This window comes from Pygocentrus nattereri, chromosome 20, assembly GCF_015220715.1.
Source record: "Pygocentrus nattereri isolate fPygNat1 chromosome 20, fPygNat1.pri, whole genome shotgun sequence".
NCBI lineage: Eukaryota > Metazoa > Chordata > Actinopteri > Characiformes > Serrasalmidae > Pygocentrus > Pygocentrus nattereri.
In genome coordinates, this window is record NC_051230.1 from 6,447,017 (window position 1) to 6,466,749 (window position 19,733).

The window sequence follows — 19,733 nt, forward strand, 5'->3', positions numbered from 1 at the left end:
GACTTTTCTCTCTGTCATCTTAATGTCTTTCTTTCTTCTGATCCTGGTTATTTTCAGTTAATCAGTGACTCATTTGCTTGTGACTGTGATTACCTGCTGCAGCCCGGAGGAGGATGAGTTCCCCTTTGCGTCTTGGTTCTTCCTCATGTTCTCAGGGAGTTGTTCTTCCCGACTCCGTTGCTCCGTAGAGCCGCTTAATGGAAATGTCTGTTATGAAAACAGCCATACAGAAACGAATTGACCTGAATCAAGCTGACTGCAGAGAATATCAAGGACAAGCTGAGTCCAATAAGAAGCAGACTCTACTGAAATTGGTGTAAATAAATGAATACTACATAGACGGACATGAAAATGAAAAGGTTTTCAAATGAATCTGTTCATTTCAGCCGACGGTGTGTGTGTGTGTGTGTGTGTGTGTGGAATGTATGATCAGCATTCTAACAGCATGAGCTCTGCCCAGAGTGTGTGTGTGTGTGTGTGTGTGTCCGTGCCATCACTGTTGTATGGAAACAGCTTGAAGCAGCATGTTATATGTTGCCAGTGGTGGTGGTGGTGGGGGGGGGTGGGGGGTGGGGGGGGGGGCGATGGAAATTAAAAGCCTGTTCCTATATCAGTCTTTGTTTTGTCCCTGCGGAGGCTTTCAGTACTGTCACCCTCTCCCTTGATGCCTTACCAAACGCTCTGCAAGCCATTCTGCTGACTCTCTGCACTTACTGGATAAACAGTAAATAATTACACATCACAGGACGTAATTATTTCAGCAGTGAAAAGTTTCAGATTCCCTTTTTTTAAACCCTGTAAAGCCCTAAGACCTTTTTTCACTACCTCTGCAAGGCGCGAACGATACGGAACGTCTTGCTATTTTATTTAAATGTTTACAGACCTCTGAAGTCATATTAGGAACTCAGAGTCTAAACTAGCTTTCAAAAATCTAATTTTCATTTTCATGCCTTTCAAAAAGGCATATCTGAAAATATGCTGTCATGACCCGCGGTAAAGAAAAGCGCTTAAAAGCCGATCGATTTGTCCTGCGTCCATTTCCCCCTGAGTGTCACTGGCTCCTCTGAATTTCAAGGTTCTTTAGCAGTCAAAACAGAAATGCTACATATACAGTAAGAGCAAGCCAACAGTCCTGCAAACTCAAATGACTCTGCATTACAGTCCACAACTAAACTTCAACACTGTTATATACCGACACCAGGTACTCAAACTACAGCCTAAACCTGCAACTTAAAGCTACTTAAAAAACTTTTTTTGTTAAAAAAAAAAAAAAATTCGATTAACTTTTCTTGCATAAAATGTACCTGAATGTGTGCAGGCGTCCTTTTGGAGTATGCAACACTGAGAAGAAATGATATAGAGCCGTATTCCCTGAAGTTGTGAGACCTGGCTTGTGACAGGCTAAACCCATTCCACTGTCACACAGTGTTGCTTCTGGGCAACAAACATATTTCTCCAAATTCTCATATACTATAAAAAATATACTGAACTCTGAAAACAGAGGTTTAAAGGTGCCACTAGGAGTACGACTAAGTACATGCTTTTTATTGACTCACTCACACTCTTCCTTTTATTGCCAATCCTATTGATGTGTTTAAATATGTGTAATGGTATTAGAAAGTGAGGAAAATGAGTTTGTTGCCCTGAGGCAACATTGTGCAATAGAGACTTAACTACCATGATGAACGAAGCTTGTAGGTTTGCACTGGGTATTTTGGTAAGGATGCCAGTCTTATGATGTCAATGTAGTGCATAGCAGTTGGCAGTGTTAGCTCATAAGTAGCAATAGTCTTATCACACCTTCTTAATGACTTTGAAGAGGATCCGGTGGTGTTCGGAGGCAACTCCAATTTTGGGGAAAAAGCCATTCATTTTCCTTGGGGAAGCCAGCTTTGACCCAGATCTCGAGTTTCCAATATAACATGACCTTAGATGTCTGTGCTAACAGGCTAGAGCATTTGCATAGCCTGCCTGAGCAATGTGGCAGTGCGTCCCAGATGAGACTGTTTACACAATGAAAATGAATAAAACTAGGATGGTGCAGTTTGTTAATGAGCTTTAAGTTGGCTTGACAAACCCAGATTATAACACTTTAAAAACACTGTTGATTGTTTTTGGCAACTTAAGTGGGTTTACATAGTAAATCCAGATAGCTGCTATGGTGTTGCTACGAGGGGGCAAAACCAAGCCAAAACCAAACTACAGCCTTGGCTTCTTTCTCTCCAAATAGCTTGACGTCAGCTGATGCTCGAGGCAGCACACTGTCACAGATTCTGTTCTTGCTGTAATGTATTTGGTATGTAATGTAATTGGTGCAGGGAAGGAGAGTGGTCAGATCGCCCCCTGCTGTTTGTGTTCAAAGTGGAGGTTAACAGGGAGTTGGAGATGATGTGCATCACAGGCTGTCACATCACTGCCTCCATATTCAAATATAAAGAAGAAATGACAGATAAAACGAACTGGAAAGGTGTTCACAATTCAGCACTGTTTCTAGACACTGTTCAAACTGAACTGAATTTGTGTCACTGACCACGTGAAGGTCTTCGTACAAAAAGGTCAGACTTTTTTTTTTTTTCCAATCTTGTCTCTTCTGTTGTAACTCGTGTTCAGACAAATCTCAGGTGGATTTGATCCACTCGTCAGAGCCTTTTGACACTGTCAGTAACCAGAGTCCGTACCAGCTCAAGCGCACCATGCCTTCAAGGCATAAGAGGGACAAATACTAAGACATTCTGAAATTCTGACAATCTTCTTCTTCTCGGATTGTTATGTTATGTTATATTAATGTCATTTGTAATGAAACGAATGCAAAATGGAAGCGTTTTCATTGGTGGTCTCAGGCTTTTGTATCCGGTATATTCTGCTATTATACTGTATTCATAGCTACTCAGCCTATATATCTGCAAAATGATGGTTACATCAAATCCCAGCTTCAACTGACTTTTTAATTTGTTTTTAAAATTCCCCTTATAGGGAAATAAATGCAGATTCAAATGTTTTCAACATAATCAGCAGGCAATGTAGATCTGCACTTTCCCTCCCGATGTATGGCAGGGAGAATGTCTGCAAACCCCCTAGATAAACTTCAGTCATGCTGCAGATGTGGTCTCCAACCCTGGTCCTGAAGAGCTTCCTTCCTGCAGAGCCTAGTTCCAACCACAGTTTGACACTCTTGCTAATCAACCTCTTCCCAAGTCCCTAATTGGCTGGATCAGATGTATTAGAGTTAAGTAAGTGGTGGGGCAGCTTGTTGTGTAGAGGTTGGAACTAAACTCTGCAGGTAGGCAGCTCTTCAGGACCAGGGTTGGAGACCACTGCTGTGCTTCCTAGCAACGGTAAAACACTTTCCAGCTAGCTTTTGAAAAATTGCTTACACAAAACTACACTTGACCGGTCCTAGTAGTGTAACTTTCCACAATTATACAAGTTAAACATCATTTGAAATGATTAATACACTCTAATTTTAGGTATTGGTGTTTTAGGGCCTGTTAAAAGTTAAAAAAATAGTAGACTTTGAGAATAAAGTCATATTTTCGAGATGAAAAGTCATATAGTGTGATATTTTGAAAATAAAATTATTCTAAAAAATAAAATCGTAATATTTTGAGAATGAAGTTGTAGAATTTCGACATTAAAGTGGCAATAATACCAGGAAAAGTCGCAGTATTGTGGCCAAAGGGTTTGCAAAGGGAAAGTGTAGCACCTCCTCATCTTAAAATGAGGGATGCTGAAGAGTTGGAGGAGTCATGCTTTCATATCAATTTCAGCCATAAAGAAATATCCAGCATTCATCTACAAGGGTACATCTCCACACCATTCAAAGAGGGCATGTAGTTTTGAAACACGCCATAAGAATGATAATCAAAATGATTGATCCTGAAGGAGCGGAAATCTGACGCACTTGGCGTCTTCGTTGGCACCAGTACAGCAACCGAGGCCCCAAAACGTCATAGCAACCGTCTACACTCTAAACTTTGTCTAAACTTTGTCCTCAAAAGATTTAACGTTTTTGTGACTTTATAACCTTATCAAAATATTACGACTTTATTCTTGAAATATTAGAATAAACTTTTATTCTAAAAATACGACTTTGTTCTCAAAATATTATGACTTTTTCCTCTAAATATGATTTTATTCCATAAAAAATCCTACTTCAAAATTATGAATATTCTCAAAGCCTATTATTTTTATTTATTTCTTTTTTCAGAGTCCCTAAAACTCCATCATAGATGCAGGAGTTTTGAGTTGTGCACAATAATTTCTCATCAGGTTGGATGGGATTAGGTTTAAGTTGAGGTTTGTTTAACCTCCCAGTAGAAAAAAAAAGTCCTTGTGGGCAAAACATGGTTACATTTTTGAACAAAAGCAAACCTTAAGCTGAATAACTGTATATTTGTGCGGTCTAAAGGGTTAATCTCTTCTGGGCGTTCTTTATTTGAGCTCCCAAGTGCTTGTGCCCATGTTCATTTCGCCTCGCACAGTCTCCGTCTGCTTCATGCCACCTGTGGTCGTATTGTTCTGAAGGCTCTTCCTGCCAACTGTTATGCTGATGGCTTCTCCCTCCTGCTACGGCCAAGACGGATATGAATCATCAAAGCCATTTCTTATACTCCCCAATGACCTCAGCAATCTGCTTTGGTCCTTATTTTATCCCCTCACCTCACAGCACCTGAAAAACCATAGTCAGTTTTGATATCAGCTCCAGAATGTCCTGAAGCTTCTGCACCACTGCCTTGAGCTACACTTAGGATGAGTTGAGGAATTTCTAATACATTTTAGAGAACAAGCTACTTTTCTCTGTGCGAATTATGAAATATAATTAGCTTGATATATTATTAGAAGTATAAATGTTGAAAATTCATCCAATTTGAATATGTAGATGCTTTTTTCCACATTTAGACTGTTTTTAGCTTGAGCACCTCAGCCAAGTTTGATACAGGATGAGGGGTATTTTATCCTGGATGCAGGACTGTGTGAAAGTTTTAGGCATCTTAGTAACTTTTTAAACAATTTACCTCAGCAGTAAGTTTATCACAATAAACTCACCGGCCAGTTCAGTTGCTTGTTAACACAAATAGCTGATCAGCCAATCACACGGCTGCAACTCAGTGCATTTAGGCATGTAGAGGTGGTCAAGACAACTTGCTGAAGTGCAGACCGAGCATCAGAACGGGGAAGAAAGGGGATTTAAGTAGCTTTGAACGTGACGTGGTTGTTGGTGCCAGACGGGCTGGTCTGAGTATTTCAGAAACTGCTGATCTACTGGGATTTTCACACACAACCATCTCTAGGGTTTACAGAGAACGGTCAGAAAAAGAGGAAATATCCAGTGAGCGGTCAGTTGTGTGGATGAAAATGCCTTGTTGATGTGAGAGGTCAGAGGAGAATGGGCAGACTGGTTCCAGATGATAGAAAGGCAACAGGAACTCAAATAACCAACCAACATCTCTGAGGAACGTTTCCAACACCTTGTTGAAAGTCTGCCACGAAGAATTAAGGCAGTTCTGAAGGCAAAAGGGGGTCCAACCTTTTACTAGCAAGGTACCATTGAGTGTATACATTAGAATAAAGTCGTATTCATAATTCAAATGAACATAAAAACAATAAACAGTAACAAGAATTTCTTGGGTCCATATTTTTCCTGGACACCTTCACAGCCGCCACAGAGACTCGTTAATATCATCAATTACATCATGAGCTCAATTTACTGAGCACTGATTGGTCAAACCAGGAGCTGCTTTTTAACTACATATAATACTGGGATACTTATTTATATACATATAAACATACATAATCATTATTAATTAATATTCTATACATTTTGTTTATTTAAATATTGATGCTTTTCTCAGCAAATAAACATAAACTACACAAATAAACAGATTTTGAAAATGTGTCTTGGGTGCCTAAGACTCACACAGTACTGTATATTTTGGGAAGTAAAATTTGTAAAAGTTTTCTTCAGTTTACAGTTTCTGATGAAGGGACTGCTGCTGACCATGTTATTTGAGTGGCGGACCACACTCAGCACAGCAGTAGCCATGTCATATTTGGACAAATCATCTAAGAAGGTTGGATGGAAATGGTCTAACACAATTGCCAGAATTTGTGTTTGTAGGCAGTAAAATATTCAATTCAATAAAACAGGACCGGATCCAATGAGTGTATATATCATGTACAGGCAGTACCTGCAGAAAATCAGAATTTGGCAGTAATCTGATCAACTATTTTGTTTCAGCGCCGCTCCAAAAGTGTTTTGCTGCATCTCGCAGCAACGTTGCTCACTTATTTCCAGTACCACCATCTATTTCGCCCATGCGCAGACTGAGAAATCAAGAGTAAGAGTTCACATGCACTAAGAAATCTGATTACTGAGCTGAGATCCAACTCTCTCCATCAGACTCTGATCTAAGAAAGCGAAGTGTGCTGTTTATAGAACCATTTGAATAATCAGGTAACTGCTCAGGTAAGAAGTCCAATTATAATTGGATTATTAAGGCCTGTAAATGAACTGGAGCTCCACTTTGCTGTTGCTTTTGATTTTTTACTGCTTGTTGATCTGTCTATCGGTCTTCAGCACTGTCCAGTCCAGTCTGCTGAAGGTGCAGTTAAAAGCTAGAATAGCGGCTGGGTTTTAGCCTGCATTACTACAGATGGTACGAAGTGTCTAGGAAAATGTGCTATGGGGCTCCCGAGCGGCACAACCGTCTAAGCGTTGGCCCTGTCATCAGTAGATGTGAGTTAGATCCCTGGTGATGCTACAGCCGTCTGTAGCCGGGAGTCCAAGAGAGCACAATTGGCCTCGCTCTCTCTGGGTGGGTAGGACAGCCCATCACTCATTGTGATACTAGTCAGCGCAGGCATCTGTTAGCTGATGTAGCAGATCTGGCGGTCGGCGCTTTCCTCCTGTCCTGTGACGTTGAGGGAGCGGCAGTTTGAAAAGAAAAGGTGGCTGGTTTCGCAGGTCTCGGAGGAAGCCTGTGCTGCCTTCACCCTCCTAGTGTTGGTAGCATCATGAGATTGGGGTCCTAACTAGTGGGTGGAATTGGAGACGACTAAATTGGGGAGAGGAAAAAATAAATAAATAAATAAATAAAGATTGAAAGAAAGAGCGCTATGATTGGCGCTTTAATTACTGATTATATGCAATTAATACAGTAAAACAATTCGTTAAACTAGTAGTTGAGATATTGAGAGCAAGTAAGAGGAGCCACGTTTGGTCCATCATAACAGACTTGAACTCCATCATCAGCACACCTGATTTAACTTGAGTATTGATAAGCCAAATTGGCTATTAGGTGATGGTTACAAACAGAATCACATACATAGAATCACTACTTATTGTATCAGTATTGTGTCATGTTTTCTCTGTGCAAATAAATGTTTAAATTTGAGGCCGTAGCTTTTTTTTGCACAGTAGAATTTGTGAAAATTGAGTCTGATGTTTCCTTTTTTATGTAGCCTATTTAGATCCATCAAAACAAATAGGAAATTTAGTATAACTATTCGCCTCGTCTTCAGCTGAAGTGCTTGTTGGTAAATCAGACCTGTTATCCATAGCTTCTCACATGCAAGAGAGACCTCTGCCTTAATTTGTCCAAGAACTGCTTACTTTAATGGAAGATGCATGTTTGTGTAAAATAACCAACAACACACATGCATTAATGTGACATGTAAGAGCAGGTGGGAAACAAATTGGTAAGCAGCAGCGAACATGTGATGTTCTCACTTACGTGTTATTAAGAGCTCCGAATAAAACTATAAAATAGATGCTATGCTGTGAACTTCACAAACCTTTTGACATCCGCGATAAATCACGATCGATGTGGCCAGCTTAACTGAGACATGAGATGCTCCGTCTGCTTGCGGGCTGAGACCGTGGCTTCCTGGCACATAGAACCGAGGCTGCATGCTTTGTTTTGAAAGCACTTCACAGATTTACACGTTTAGTGCAGAAATAATGTGGTGATTGGACCCAATTCTGAGCCAAATACTTAAAGGGTTAAATTTGAGGCAATTCTATTGAAAATAATTTGAAAACGGCAGTTTCTCTTTACACCGTTTGCAAATTTCATGACAAACTGATGAAAAGAAACCACTCAAAATGACTTGAAAGAACATCTGGTTCCATTGGTTTACATTACAAGTAGGTTTTCCCTTCTCCCATAAAGTCATTTTGGAGATACAACATTTTTAACTTTGGACAGACGGACTGACGGACTGACCATAACGTTACGACCACCTCCTTGTTTCTGCGCTCATTGTCCAGTTTATCAGCTCCACTTACTGTATAGCTGCACTTTGTAGTTCTACAGTTACAGACTGTAGTCCATCTGTTTCTCTGATACTCTGTTACCCTGTTCTTCAGTGGTCAGGACCCCCATGGACCCTCATAGAGCAGGTACTAATTGGGTGGTGGATCATTCTCAGCACTGCAGTAACACTGATATGGTGGTGGTGTGTTTGTGTGTGTTGCGCTGGTCTGAGTGGATCAGACACAGCAGTGCTGCTGGAGTTTTTAAACACCTCAGTGTCACTGCTGGACTGAGAACAGTCCACCAACCAAAAATATCCAGCCAACAGCGTCCTGTGACCACTGATGAAGGACTAGAGGATGACCAACACAAACTGTGCAGCAGCAGATGAGCTGTCGTCTCTGACTTTACATCTACAAGGTGGACCGACAAGGTAGGAGTGTCTAATAGAGTGGACAGTGAGTGGACACAGTGTTTAAAAACTCCAGCAGCACTGCTGTGACTGATCCGCTCGCACCAACACAACACACACTAACACACCACCACCACATCAGTGTTACTGCACTGATGAGAATGATCCACCACCCAAGTAGTACCTGCTCTGTGAGGGTCCATGGGGGTCCTGACCACTGAAGAACAGGGTAAAAGGGGGTAACAGGGTAATCAGAGAAACAGATGGACTGTAGTCTGTAACTGTAGAACTACAAAGTGGAGCTGATAAAATGGACAATGAGCGTAGAAACAAGGAGGTGGTCATAATGTGACTTTATATATATATTTAAGGTGGAACGGAAAAATTTGAACAAGAAGCTGCAGAATGAGAAGAGACTTCAGCCTCATAATCAGTCGAACGTTGAGACATTTTACAAGAAACTGATCTCGTTTTCTGGCAGAGACCGGAGGAAAGCGGCTATAGCTAAATCTTTAGGCAGAGGAAAGTAAGTCTGCATTTTCGTTCATATTGTTTAGCCTATAAGACATTATCACACTCTGAGACATACTGGGCATTAAATGCAGTGGCACCCAAGGTGGTCTGATTTTTGTTGAAAGGAGAAAATGGCTCTTCTTAATATTTGGGTTGTGACTCCTGATCTAACCTGGCTTTAATGCAGAGGATGCACCCCTTATATACATATACACACACATTATATGTCAATATATATATATATATTTTTTTATTTATATATATAAATAACACACACATACACCCTTATCAGAAAACCCCATATATCGGATATATAGCTTGTGTTTTTATGTGCTCAGAGGTGAGCATGACTTTTCCTCTCCTGTGGTTTGTTCTGAGCATCCTACACCATCTGTCTCTCTTTCTCTTCATCCCCCCATACTCCAGGGTCTCTGCACTGTATGACAGAGAATCAAAGAAGGCCTGAGCCAAGAGTCATGACTCATCCACAACAGCAACAATACACACGCACACACACATACACACACACAAAGTCCCACGACTCTGGGATCTAATATTACAGCACTACAGAGAGCAGATTACAGCACAGGGAGGAACACAAAGCAACAAACGTCAGACACAACAGCACTGCGGGACAGAGATGGAGAGTGTGACAGTGTTTGCGTTCATGATTTATGTCCTTTGCTATTTATTTGTGCCATTAGAATTGCTTAAAATCTTCGCTTTGTTTGTAAGCAAGTCACAACTGCCGTGCATCATAACAGTCCAGTGACTTCTGAATAATGGTTTTATTTTGGTCGCAGCGGCAGGATGAGAGACTCATGAAACTGCGCAGAAATAAAAAATATACATAAAAAGAAACTGTTTATTATGTGCGCTGATGCTGAACGGTTATTTTATAGCTACATTTGCGACTTTATGATTTGTGCTAATGCAGAAGGCTCTGGTTCCCAACTCATTCTCTACTATGGTAAATCTGCGTGCACTGTGAGACGGTTTAAATCAGACGCTTTCATCCTCTCCTCCTGTTATTGTTTGCTTTAAGTTTCTTTTCCCCATTGGCGCCTCTGAATGCACCCGTTTATTGACTTCGGTAATGCTGTGCTCTTAAGACTTGGATTAGGATTATAAAACCACCTCAGACACGGAAGGTTTGAAAACTGTTTGAGCGTGTAGATGTGCCATGAGTGCACTGTGTACAGCATGATTGTGAAAAGCTAAAGGACACCTACTTATTGAAAAGAAAGATTTTAACACCCATAACCATGTTTTCCTCATCAGTTCTCAATATCATCATCGTTAACCGCTTAGTCTGGATAGGGTCGCAGGAGCATTCGGGAGAGCAGAGAATCCCAGACGACACTGTCCCCTGCAACTTTCTCCAGCTCAATCCCAGGGACCACAAGCCGCTCCCGGGCCAATTTGGAGATATAATCCCTCCAGCAGGTCCTGTGACGACTTGTCCCAGTAGGCCGTGCCTGGTAAACCTCCACCAGGAGGTGTCCAGGGGGCATCCTGGTCAGATGCATGAACCACCTTAACTGCCTCTTCTCAATGTGGAGGAGTAGCCTCTCTACTCAGAGCTCCTGCCAGATGACCGAGGTCCTCACCCAATCAAGTAGAGTGTGGCCTGCCACCCTGCAAAGAAAGCTCATTTGTGCTGCTTGTATTCACGATCTCGTTCTTTCGGTCATTCCCCACAGCTCATGACCAATAACATAAAATTAGGATCATTCTACCAAATTGTCGGTTTACATTGTACTAAATTCGAGAGTTGAACTCATTTCGGATCATTCAACGACTTGGACTTTAGACGAAAATCCTTTTGCTTTGAGTGACTGTATACCTGGATGTTTATTTCATCAAAATAAATGAGTTAACATTCCACTTTGTTACTACTCAAACCAACATTTTACTGTGGTAATGACTTTCAGTAGTGCCAGTTCATGACTAGCAAACACAGCTTTGAACAGCCGCACACAGATAAAATCATATTTTAATTAAAACACGAAAGTACTTAATTGCAGTAAAAGCTTCAATAGCGACAATTCCACACTGATTTTCAGACGCTGGAACACATTTACCTCAAGAGAGTGGGATCTATGAGCTTGCTGGACATCCCATGCCAGAACTGTGAGCATTAATAAAGAAATACCCCTCTTTTGCAGCTGTAACCACCTCCATTCCTCTGGGAAGGCTTCCAAGGTTGTGGAGTGTGTCGGTGGGAAAGTGTGCCCATTTAGTCCAAAGAGCATTTCTGAGCATTTGGCTAAAATTGGATGAGAAGGTCTGGCTTGTGATCTACATTTAAATTCATCCCAAAAGGTGTTCAGTGGGGTTGAGGTCAGGGCTCCAAGGGTATGGAACTTGTCAAACCACTATTATAAGCATTAATATTACCCTTCATTGGAACTAAGGGACCCAAAGCCTGAAAAACAGTGCCAGACCCATTATCCCTCCTCCACCAAACTTTACCTTGTATTCGCATTTGGGTAGGTAGTGTTCTCTTGGCATCTGCCAAACCCCATCATCCATCATGCCTGAGAGTAGAATGTGATTTATCACTCCAGTGAACGTTTCCATTGCGCCAGAGTCCGGTGACTGCTTTACACCACTCCAGCTGAGTGGGGTGGGCTTGGGTGCAGCTGCTTGGACATGGAAACCCATTTCATGAAGCTCCCAATGCAGCTTTTGTGCTGATGTTTCTTCCAGAGACTCTGTAGTTGGGGATGCAACAGAGGATCAGCTTTTAACACATTACATGCTTCAGGACTTTTCTCGTCTTCCACAAGGTGGCTGCGCTGTTGTGGGTCCTTGATGCTTCCATTTCACAATAGTAGGACTTACAGTTGACAGGGGCAGATCTAGCAGGGCAGAAATTTCACAAACTGACTTGTGGCAAAGGTGTCATCCTGTGATGCCAATTAAAATCACTGAGCTCTTCAGTACGACACATTCTGCTGCTAGTGATTGAGATTACATGGCTATGTATGCTTGTTTTCACTTATCAATAGATGTGGCTGAAACACTTGAACTCAATGACTAGGAGGGGTGTCCACATACTATTGTCCATGCAGTGTATTTCAAGCTCTAAAATACCTAAAGTTCTCTGAAAAACTTTGCAGATTTCATGTTAAAGTTAGTGAGAAAATTATAATTAAAAGGCAATGTGTTCCTCAAACTTTTGACGGGCAGCACATAGCAGTTGTAAGCATAAGTGTGGCCAGCTGAAGAACAGTTCTCCTATTTATTATCCGGTTGACAGGAGGAAAAGTGATCTGAGGAAGGGAGGAATCGATTTCATTTAGGCTTCTCATCATCGAACCTCTCTAGCAGACAACAAGTGAGAAATTACTAGAGCACTACATAACGGTAAATGTGTGAGCTACAGAAAGTGACTCATCTAATAAAGGAGATTTAGCAGCATTTAGACTAATCTACCCTCTCAGAGCGTTAGAGTGGTGTATCCTGTCCGTCCCTCACAGCTCCCCTCACCTGCTGAGCTCCTCTGAAGCTCAGATTCAGGCATCATGATTTTTTGTGCAGTTCTCTTTCACAGTGTTGGGCTGTAATAATGAGGGCTGGATGTTAATAGTTGGATGTTAATAGGGAGTTTGTCTCTCTTTGGTGCAGTAACTCTACTCTTCTGGGAAGGCTTTACAGTAGATGTTGGAACATTGCTGTGAAGAGCTGATTGCATTCAGCCACAAGAGCTGAGGTCACATACTGATGTTTAGAATTTTGATGGCTTCTGATTGGGCATTTCTTATGAATTGTTAGTTCTTGGAATGGTTTGATAGTTCTGTGCATGGTTTGGTAATTCTAGGTATGGTGTGGTAGTTATTGGTATGGTTTGGAGATTACTGGGATGGTTTGGTATGGTTTGGTAGTTTAGTATGGTTTGGTAGTTACTGAGATTGTTTGGTAGTCCCTGAGGTGGGTTGGTAGTTCTTGGTATGATATGGTAGTTTTTGAGATGGATTAGTTGTTCTTGGGATGGTTTGGTAGTGCTTGAGATTCTTCTCTCTTCAGATGGTTTGATTGCTCTGTAGATGGTTTGGTAGTTATTGAAAACATTTGGTAATTCCGGAAGCAAGTTGGTAGTTTTTTGTATGATTTGGTTGTTTCTTGGTATAGTTTGGTAGTTACCGAGATGGTCTGGTAGTTCTTGGTATGATTCTGTAGTTACTGAGATCACGCGGTAGTTCCTGAGATAAATTGGTAGTTCTTGGTATGGTTTGGTAGTTTTTGAGATGGTTCTCTTCAGGTGGTTTGGTTGCTCCGTAGATGTTTTGGTAGTTATTGAGATCATTTGGTAATTCCGGAAGCAAGTTGGTAGTTCTTTGTATGATTTGGTTGTTTCTTGGTATAGTTTGGTAGTTTTTGAGGTGGTTTGGTAGTTCTTGGTATGATTTGGTAGTTCTTGGTATAGTTTGGTAGTTTTTGAGGTGGTTTGGTAGTTCTTGGTATGGTTTGGTTGTTCTATAGATAGTTGGGTCATTCTCCATAGCGTTTGGTAGATTTTTTAGATAGTTTGGTAGTTTCCTGGTATGTTTTGGTAGTTCTTGAGATGGTCGGGTAGTACTTGGTGTAGTTTAGAAGTTCTTGATTTACAATTTATTCACTTATTTTGATGAACTACCAGTGAGAAATGAATTAAAATAAAATGACAGCATGGTTTTGTTATTGCTAACAATATCTGACTTAACGGTTAAAAAGATTCATTCACCAGCACCAAATCAAATATGACAGCAATTGAAACATGATAGCAAATTTCTACATTGAAAAACTAACAAAAATGCTGTCATTTTACATATTCAGTGTATCATGGTAATTTTTTGTAACTTTACCTGTAATTTCCTACATTTCAAACAAAAAGCAAAGCAGTTTCAGCAAGACATTACCATTAAGCATTCGTCTAAATAGATTGAACTGTATCAACAGCATAATGACATCTCATTTTCATTGAGTACATCATGCCTAGCTGCAGGGTCTTCATATTTTCTGTTCACGTAGGGAGGCAGTTGAGGATCCAGGCTGTTAGTGTGATTTTGCCCTGCCCTCACTAATTCGGGGGTGGAAGAGGACAAGCTTCCTCCTCCGGCAGGAAGACACAGGCAATCAAGCTTTAATCTGAGAGACTGATTAACCTCTCATTACAATCAGGCACACACACACACACACACACACACACACACACACACACACACACACACACACACACAAACATTCACACCAGCTTGTATCCACAGACACACACAAAACACCTATGGAGGGAAGAGGATCTGTAATTATGACTAAATATCACACATACAAGTTTTTTGCGCTAGAAGAATCACTGCTAATGAGCCTAATAAGATCTCAACTGCGTTGAACCTGATGGACGGTGCTGCCTTTAGGTCACATTCCACAGCTTTCCATTATGGTTACTTTTCCATTAAGGTTAAAGCTCAAGTCAAGGCCAAAGTCTTGCTAAATCTTTGCTCAGTCTAAATTTCTAGACCATCGCAAATCTCCAGACTCACTGAAGTGCTTATCACGTCGGATCTGCGAGGTGGCGTGGTGGGAAGCGCTGTCGCCTCACAGCAAGAAGGGCCTGTGTTTGATTCCCTGGCTGGGTGACCGGGGTCCTTTCTCTGTGGAGTCTGCATGTTCTCCCCGTGTCTGTGTGGGTTTCCTCCCAAAGACATGCAGTCAGGCCAATTGGACATGTGAACTGTAAGTGCTCCAGCACCCCCTGCAACCCAGAAGGAGAAGTGGATTAGAAGTGTGTGTGTGTGTATATTCTTACAATTTCTGGTATGGTTCAGTAGTTCTTGAGATGAGCTTTGGTAGTTCTTGAGATGAGCTTCGGTAGTTCTTGAGATGAGCTTCGGTAGTTCTTGAGATGAACTTTGGTAGTTCTTGAGATGAGCTTTAGTAGTTCTTGAGATGAACTTTGGTAGTTCTTGAGATGAGCTTTAGTAGTTCTTGAGATGAACTTTGGTAGTTCTTGAGATGAGCTTTGGTAGTTCTTGAGATGAACTTTGGTAGTTCTTGAGATGAGCTTCAGTAGTTCTTGAGATGAGCTTCGGTAGTTCTTGAGATGAGCTTCGGTAGTTCTTGAGATGAACTTCGTTAGTTCTTGAGATGAGCTTTGGTAGTTCTTGAGATGAGCTTTGGTAGTTCTTGAGATGAGCTTTGGTAGTTCTTGAGATGAGCTTCGGTAGTTCTTGAGATGAGCTTCGGTAGTTCTTGAGATGGTTCGGTAATCTAGAGAGCTCCTGCATTATCAGTTTCTACACTGAATCTCATGATTATACATGAAGTTCTGAAACCATAGACATCTGGACTTCTAGCTTGTTGTGGACATATTTATCAGTATTGTGAGTCCATTAATTCCAGACTTTGCCATGCTACTTATAACATTTGACTGTACCACTGCAAAAAAAAAAAAGCCAGGTACTCACCCTTACAGTTTTCTCTTCTAATCTCATTTGACTGTCACTTTCTGTTGCAAACCAGAGACAACAGTTAAAATTCTCAGCTTGCAAAATTCTATAAAAACATGCATTTCTTTAACGTGCAGGTCATACGGCCAATAAAACATGTCTGTGCAGGGAAGAAGTACAGTTTCTACTAAATGACACGGCCTTCGTTTACCTATTCAACCAATTCCCATGGACATTTTCTTCAGCTTTTCTTAAGGGCCCTCGAGGTTTCTCTCCTTTTTTAATCATTATTAAGCAAATCCTGTTCTTTGCAATAACTGGACGAGGCAATACGCAGAAAGTGGCTTTGCTGGAGTGCAGCCCGATTAATTGTAATGCAGTGGTCAGTTGAAATGAAAGTCTTACAGAGCTTTTAAAAATTGTGGTGGGAGGCTTGTGAAGTGTTAATGAGGAGAATCGCGTTATTTCATTTTTCTTTCACGCTAAATGTTATTTTAAGGAGATTTGGTCTTAAGTAATTGGAAATTATGAAGAGGCACAGCGGGGCAGTTTATGATATGGAATAACACTTAATCACTTCTACCGATTGTTTCAATAAGCTACTGATGCTGTACAAAAGGAAAGAGACTTATTTGCTCATTATGGCCATGGTGTAATTAGTAATGAGTGAGTGGAAGGTGAAAACAGGAGTGATTGTAGTTTGGGCTGCTGCTCTGGACTGAAGCCCAAACTGTCCACCATCAGTGAATGACCTTACTGGGTTTTCCACTTGAGCGTGGAGCTCACCAGCGATACGCCTGACAACCTTGAGATCCAGAAATCATCTCAGAAACGTCGGATCAGACGAAGCGTGTAAATAAAGGCTTTTTTCTGCCAACGTCTCATTTAAATGCTGAGCAGATGACCTCTGAATTCATGAAGGACTGAGGAGGGAAAAACACGTGTTCCACAGGTCACAAGAACTGCCTCAGACATGAATTATAAAACAAAAAGCGTTCCGGCTGGTCCCCTCAGATCAGCACACACCTCGTTTCATTTTTTAAATGCTTGGTTTTTTTTTTTTATATATAATATTTTAAAATATTTGCTATGCAGCACAAATGTTTGAAGCTCCTTAGAAAAGAAAATTTAAAAAGCTGATTTTCTGGGCCGTGAAAGTCAATATGCTCAGAAAAACAGCAATATTAGAACAATGATGTTAATACAATAAGTGGTGATTTAACATAAGCCAATGTGTCCCTAAATAGCCATAAGCTATTTTGAGCTAATATCTGGTTTATCTACTCAATATTTCATTATGTTAAATCAAGTGTGCTGATGGAATTGAACAAATCCATGGAATGGCTGGAGGCGTCCAGGAGAAATCTGGATCCAAATTTGTCCTTTAAGACATCAAGTACGTCTTTGAATACAAAACATTCATACTGCTTTTTACTGTATTTAGGGCTATTTGCATTTATTCTAATGATCAATGATGTTTCTAGAAGCACAAGCACATTTATTGCCAAGATAAATGCTTTTAAATAATGTACTTGGGTGCCTAAGGTACCATTGCACAGTACAAAGATTGCAATAATAAAAATTATTTATTTAGCACCTTGCATGCATAAAGTGCGGCTCAAACTCTGGTTGCTTCACAACATAACAGTAAAAACAATAAGAGGAGAAAATATAGATAAATAGATAAATAACATATCAAATAAAATTGATAAGCAGCACAAATAGTGCATCTATAAAAAGAATAAAAGCAGAAAAGGTTATTATTTCTTTCTTTTGCTATAAATGCTTTTACATACACTATGATTGCTGTTTTAGAACATTGCAGAGTGGATGCTTGGTGCTTCACCATTTTGAGAACTGATCCCATCTCAGAACACTGCTACTGAAAGTCCAGGGCTATTTGGCCGGTCGAGGCAACGTCCCTCTCATCAGGACATCAAAATGTTCATTAGTATAACTGTCCTTACTCTATCTGGGTGTGAAGGATCCCTGCTAGAAATAAACAGCACCGACCAGCGTGGCTGGTGACCAGCAAAGCCAGCATATTTTCTGTTTTGATGCTGGTATGCTGGTCAACTGGCATGACCTTGCTGGGGTGACCAGCTAAACCAGAACCAGACCAGCTCTAGAGCAGCATAAACCATAAAATAGTTTCCCTAGTTAAATCCATTTCCTTTCACATTTCCCACTTATTTCGGTACCGTTCTGTCCCTGCTTTCTAAGTGATACTTTTTGATCCACAACTGGGGAAATTCCACCTCCGCATTTAACCCATCCATGAAGTGAAACACCACATACACACTAGTGAACACACACACTAGGGGGCAGTGAGCACACTTGCCCGGAGCGGTGGGCAGCCCTATCCACAGCGCCCGGGGAGCAGTTGGGGGTTAGGTGTCTTGCTCAAGGATACCTCAGTCATGGACTGTCGGCCCTGGGGATCAAACCGGCGACCTTCCGGTCACAGGGCCAGATCCTAACCTCCAGCCCACGACTGCCCTTTCACCATTTTATCAGCCAATGCTGCTGTTTACTTCTCACTGCAGTCTCAGTCTTTGCTCACTTAGTCCATAATATCACCTTTTACAGTTAAAGTCATGCGACTGGACTCTATATCATGATACCAGCAGCAGGTTTATAACAGACGTTACTTACATGAGCTGCAAGTTCCTGGTCTGGGAAAAGGCCTAAGCCTGCTTTGAGCTGTAGAACCCTATAGGACTGATCCATGTGGAGGGGGAGTTCAAGGGATTCATATAGTTTGAAATGTTTTTTTTTTTTATTATTATTTCATTTTATCTTGTTCATTTTTTGTGTTTGTAGCGTATGACTCAACCACCCACTGTGGACAAGCTTTTCTTGGATTTTGTATTATTTCACAAGGTATTATTGATGATTTTTATTGTTTCTCCCTGCAGATGAGAAGGACTGGTATGACCTGGGTTGGGTAGCCAGTGGATGTCTATTTAAAGAGCTCGATGTGTTTCTGGGAGAGAACGAGATGGTTGGTCGGTTTGATGAGAACTGTTGTTTCCATTGAAATACACAATACCTCTCCGCACTGCTCACTAAATAAACACCCGTGCACTGAATGTGCTATTGTGGTTTGCCACTTTCCTTACAACTGATAACCTGGTCAGAGTATATCTACCCTCACCTGCAAGAAAGGTGTGACGGAGGTGGCAGTGGTGGGATTTAACTAGGGAAACTAGTTTCTTTGTTCTGTCACACCAGGACAGACCAGCTTTAGCCAAAATGAAATTCTTACTGGTCTGTCTGTTTTTTCAGCTGGGATAGTCCTCCTTGATGCCAGGCAGTGTGGGTGTCTGTTAGCTGACACAATAGAATTGGAAGTTAGTGTTCTCCTCCAAGCGTGTTGAGCTGTCCAGTGATGTTGGGTTAGCAGCAGTTTGAAAAGACATGGGATCTCATTGTATCATGATGTGAAAAGACATGACATCTCACTTTACTGGCAGTTTTGCTTGCTGCAGACTTATTTCTGAGATAAAGTTTATATAAGGAGATACTTCCACATAACAGAATCACTTAAAACAAGCATAAAACACCTAAAAATAAGTTAAATAATCTTATAATAACCTTACAATAATCACAAAGTAAGAAATATTAGGTATGTGCAGGACTCAGTGTTGAAGTTGCAGGACATTCTATAATGTGGTACTAAGTTTGGAACCACGCTCTAGAATTAAGAACATCACTGAAAACCTTTCTAAATTTGGACAGACATTCTAGATGCTTCTAATAGACATCTATTGCTCTTGTGTCGTCACAGGTTGGTGCCAAAGAGCAGTGTGGTCCCAATAGAGCCAGCAGAACCGGAACCGGAACCAGCACCACAACTGAAGGCCACAGAAAGGAAGCGGCGCACCAAACGCAGCAGCACACGGAAACATCACAGCCGTCATCGGTCTCGCAGGTCCGCCACAGCAGCAGACCCCCAATCACATTCGGCCACACTGGGGTAGAACGTTGTTGCTGTTGGGAGAAAACCTTACATAATTTGATTTTCATACCAAACGGATGAACTTAAACTTTTCTTGCATTTATCTGTTGTGTTTTTTGTAAAGTTACTGTTTTAGTAATATGAGATTTTCTTACAACAGC

The 19,733-nt window shown here is 41.1% G+C and overlaps 1 protein-coding gene across 1 annotated transcript in view; it reads left to right on the forward strand.

The window, feature by feature from the left end:
* srrm4 (serine/arginine repetitive matrix 4) overlaps positions 1-19,733 on the forward strand; it is a 115,565-nt gene that overhangs the window by 46,866 nt on the left and 48,966 nt on the right. The window contains exon 2 of the mRNA XM_017711186.2: positions 19,402-19,545. Coding sequence (XP_017566675.1) covers positions 19,402-19,545 — 144 coding nt within the window. The remainder of the gene's footprint in view (positions 1-19,401; positions 19,546-19,733) is intronic.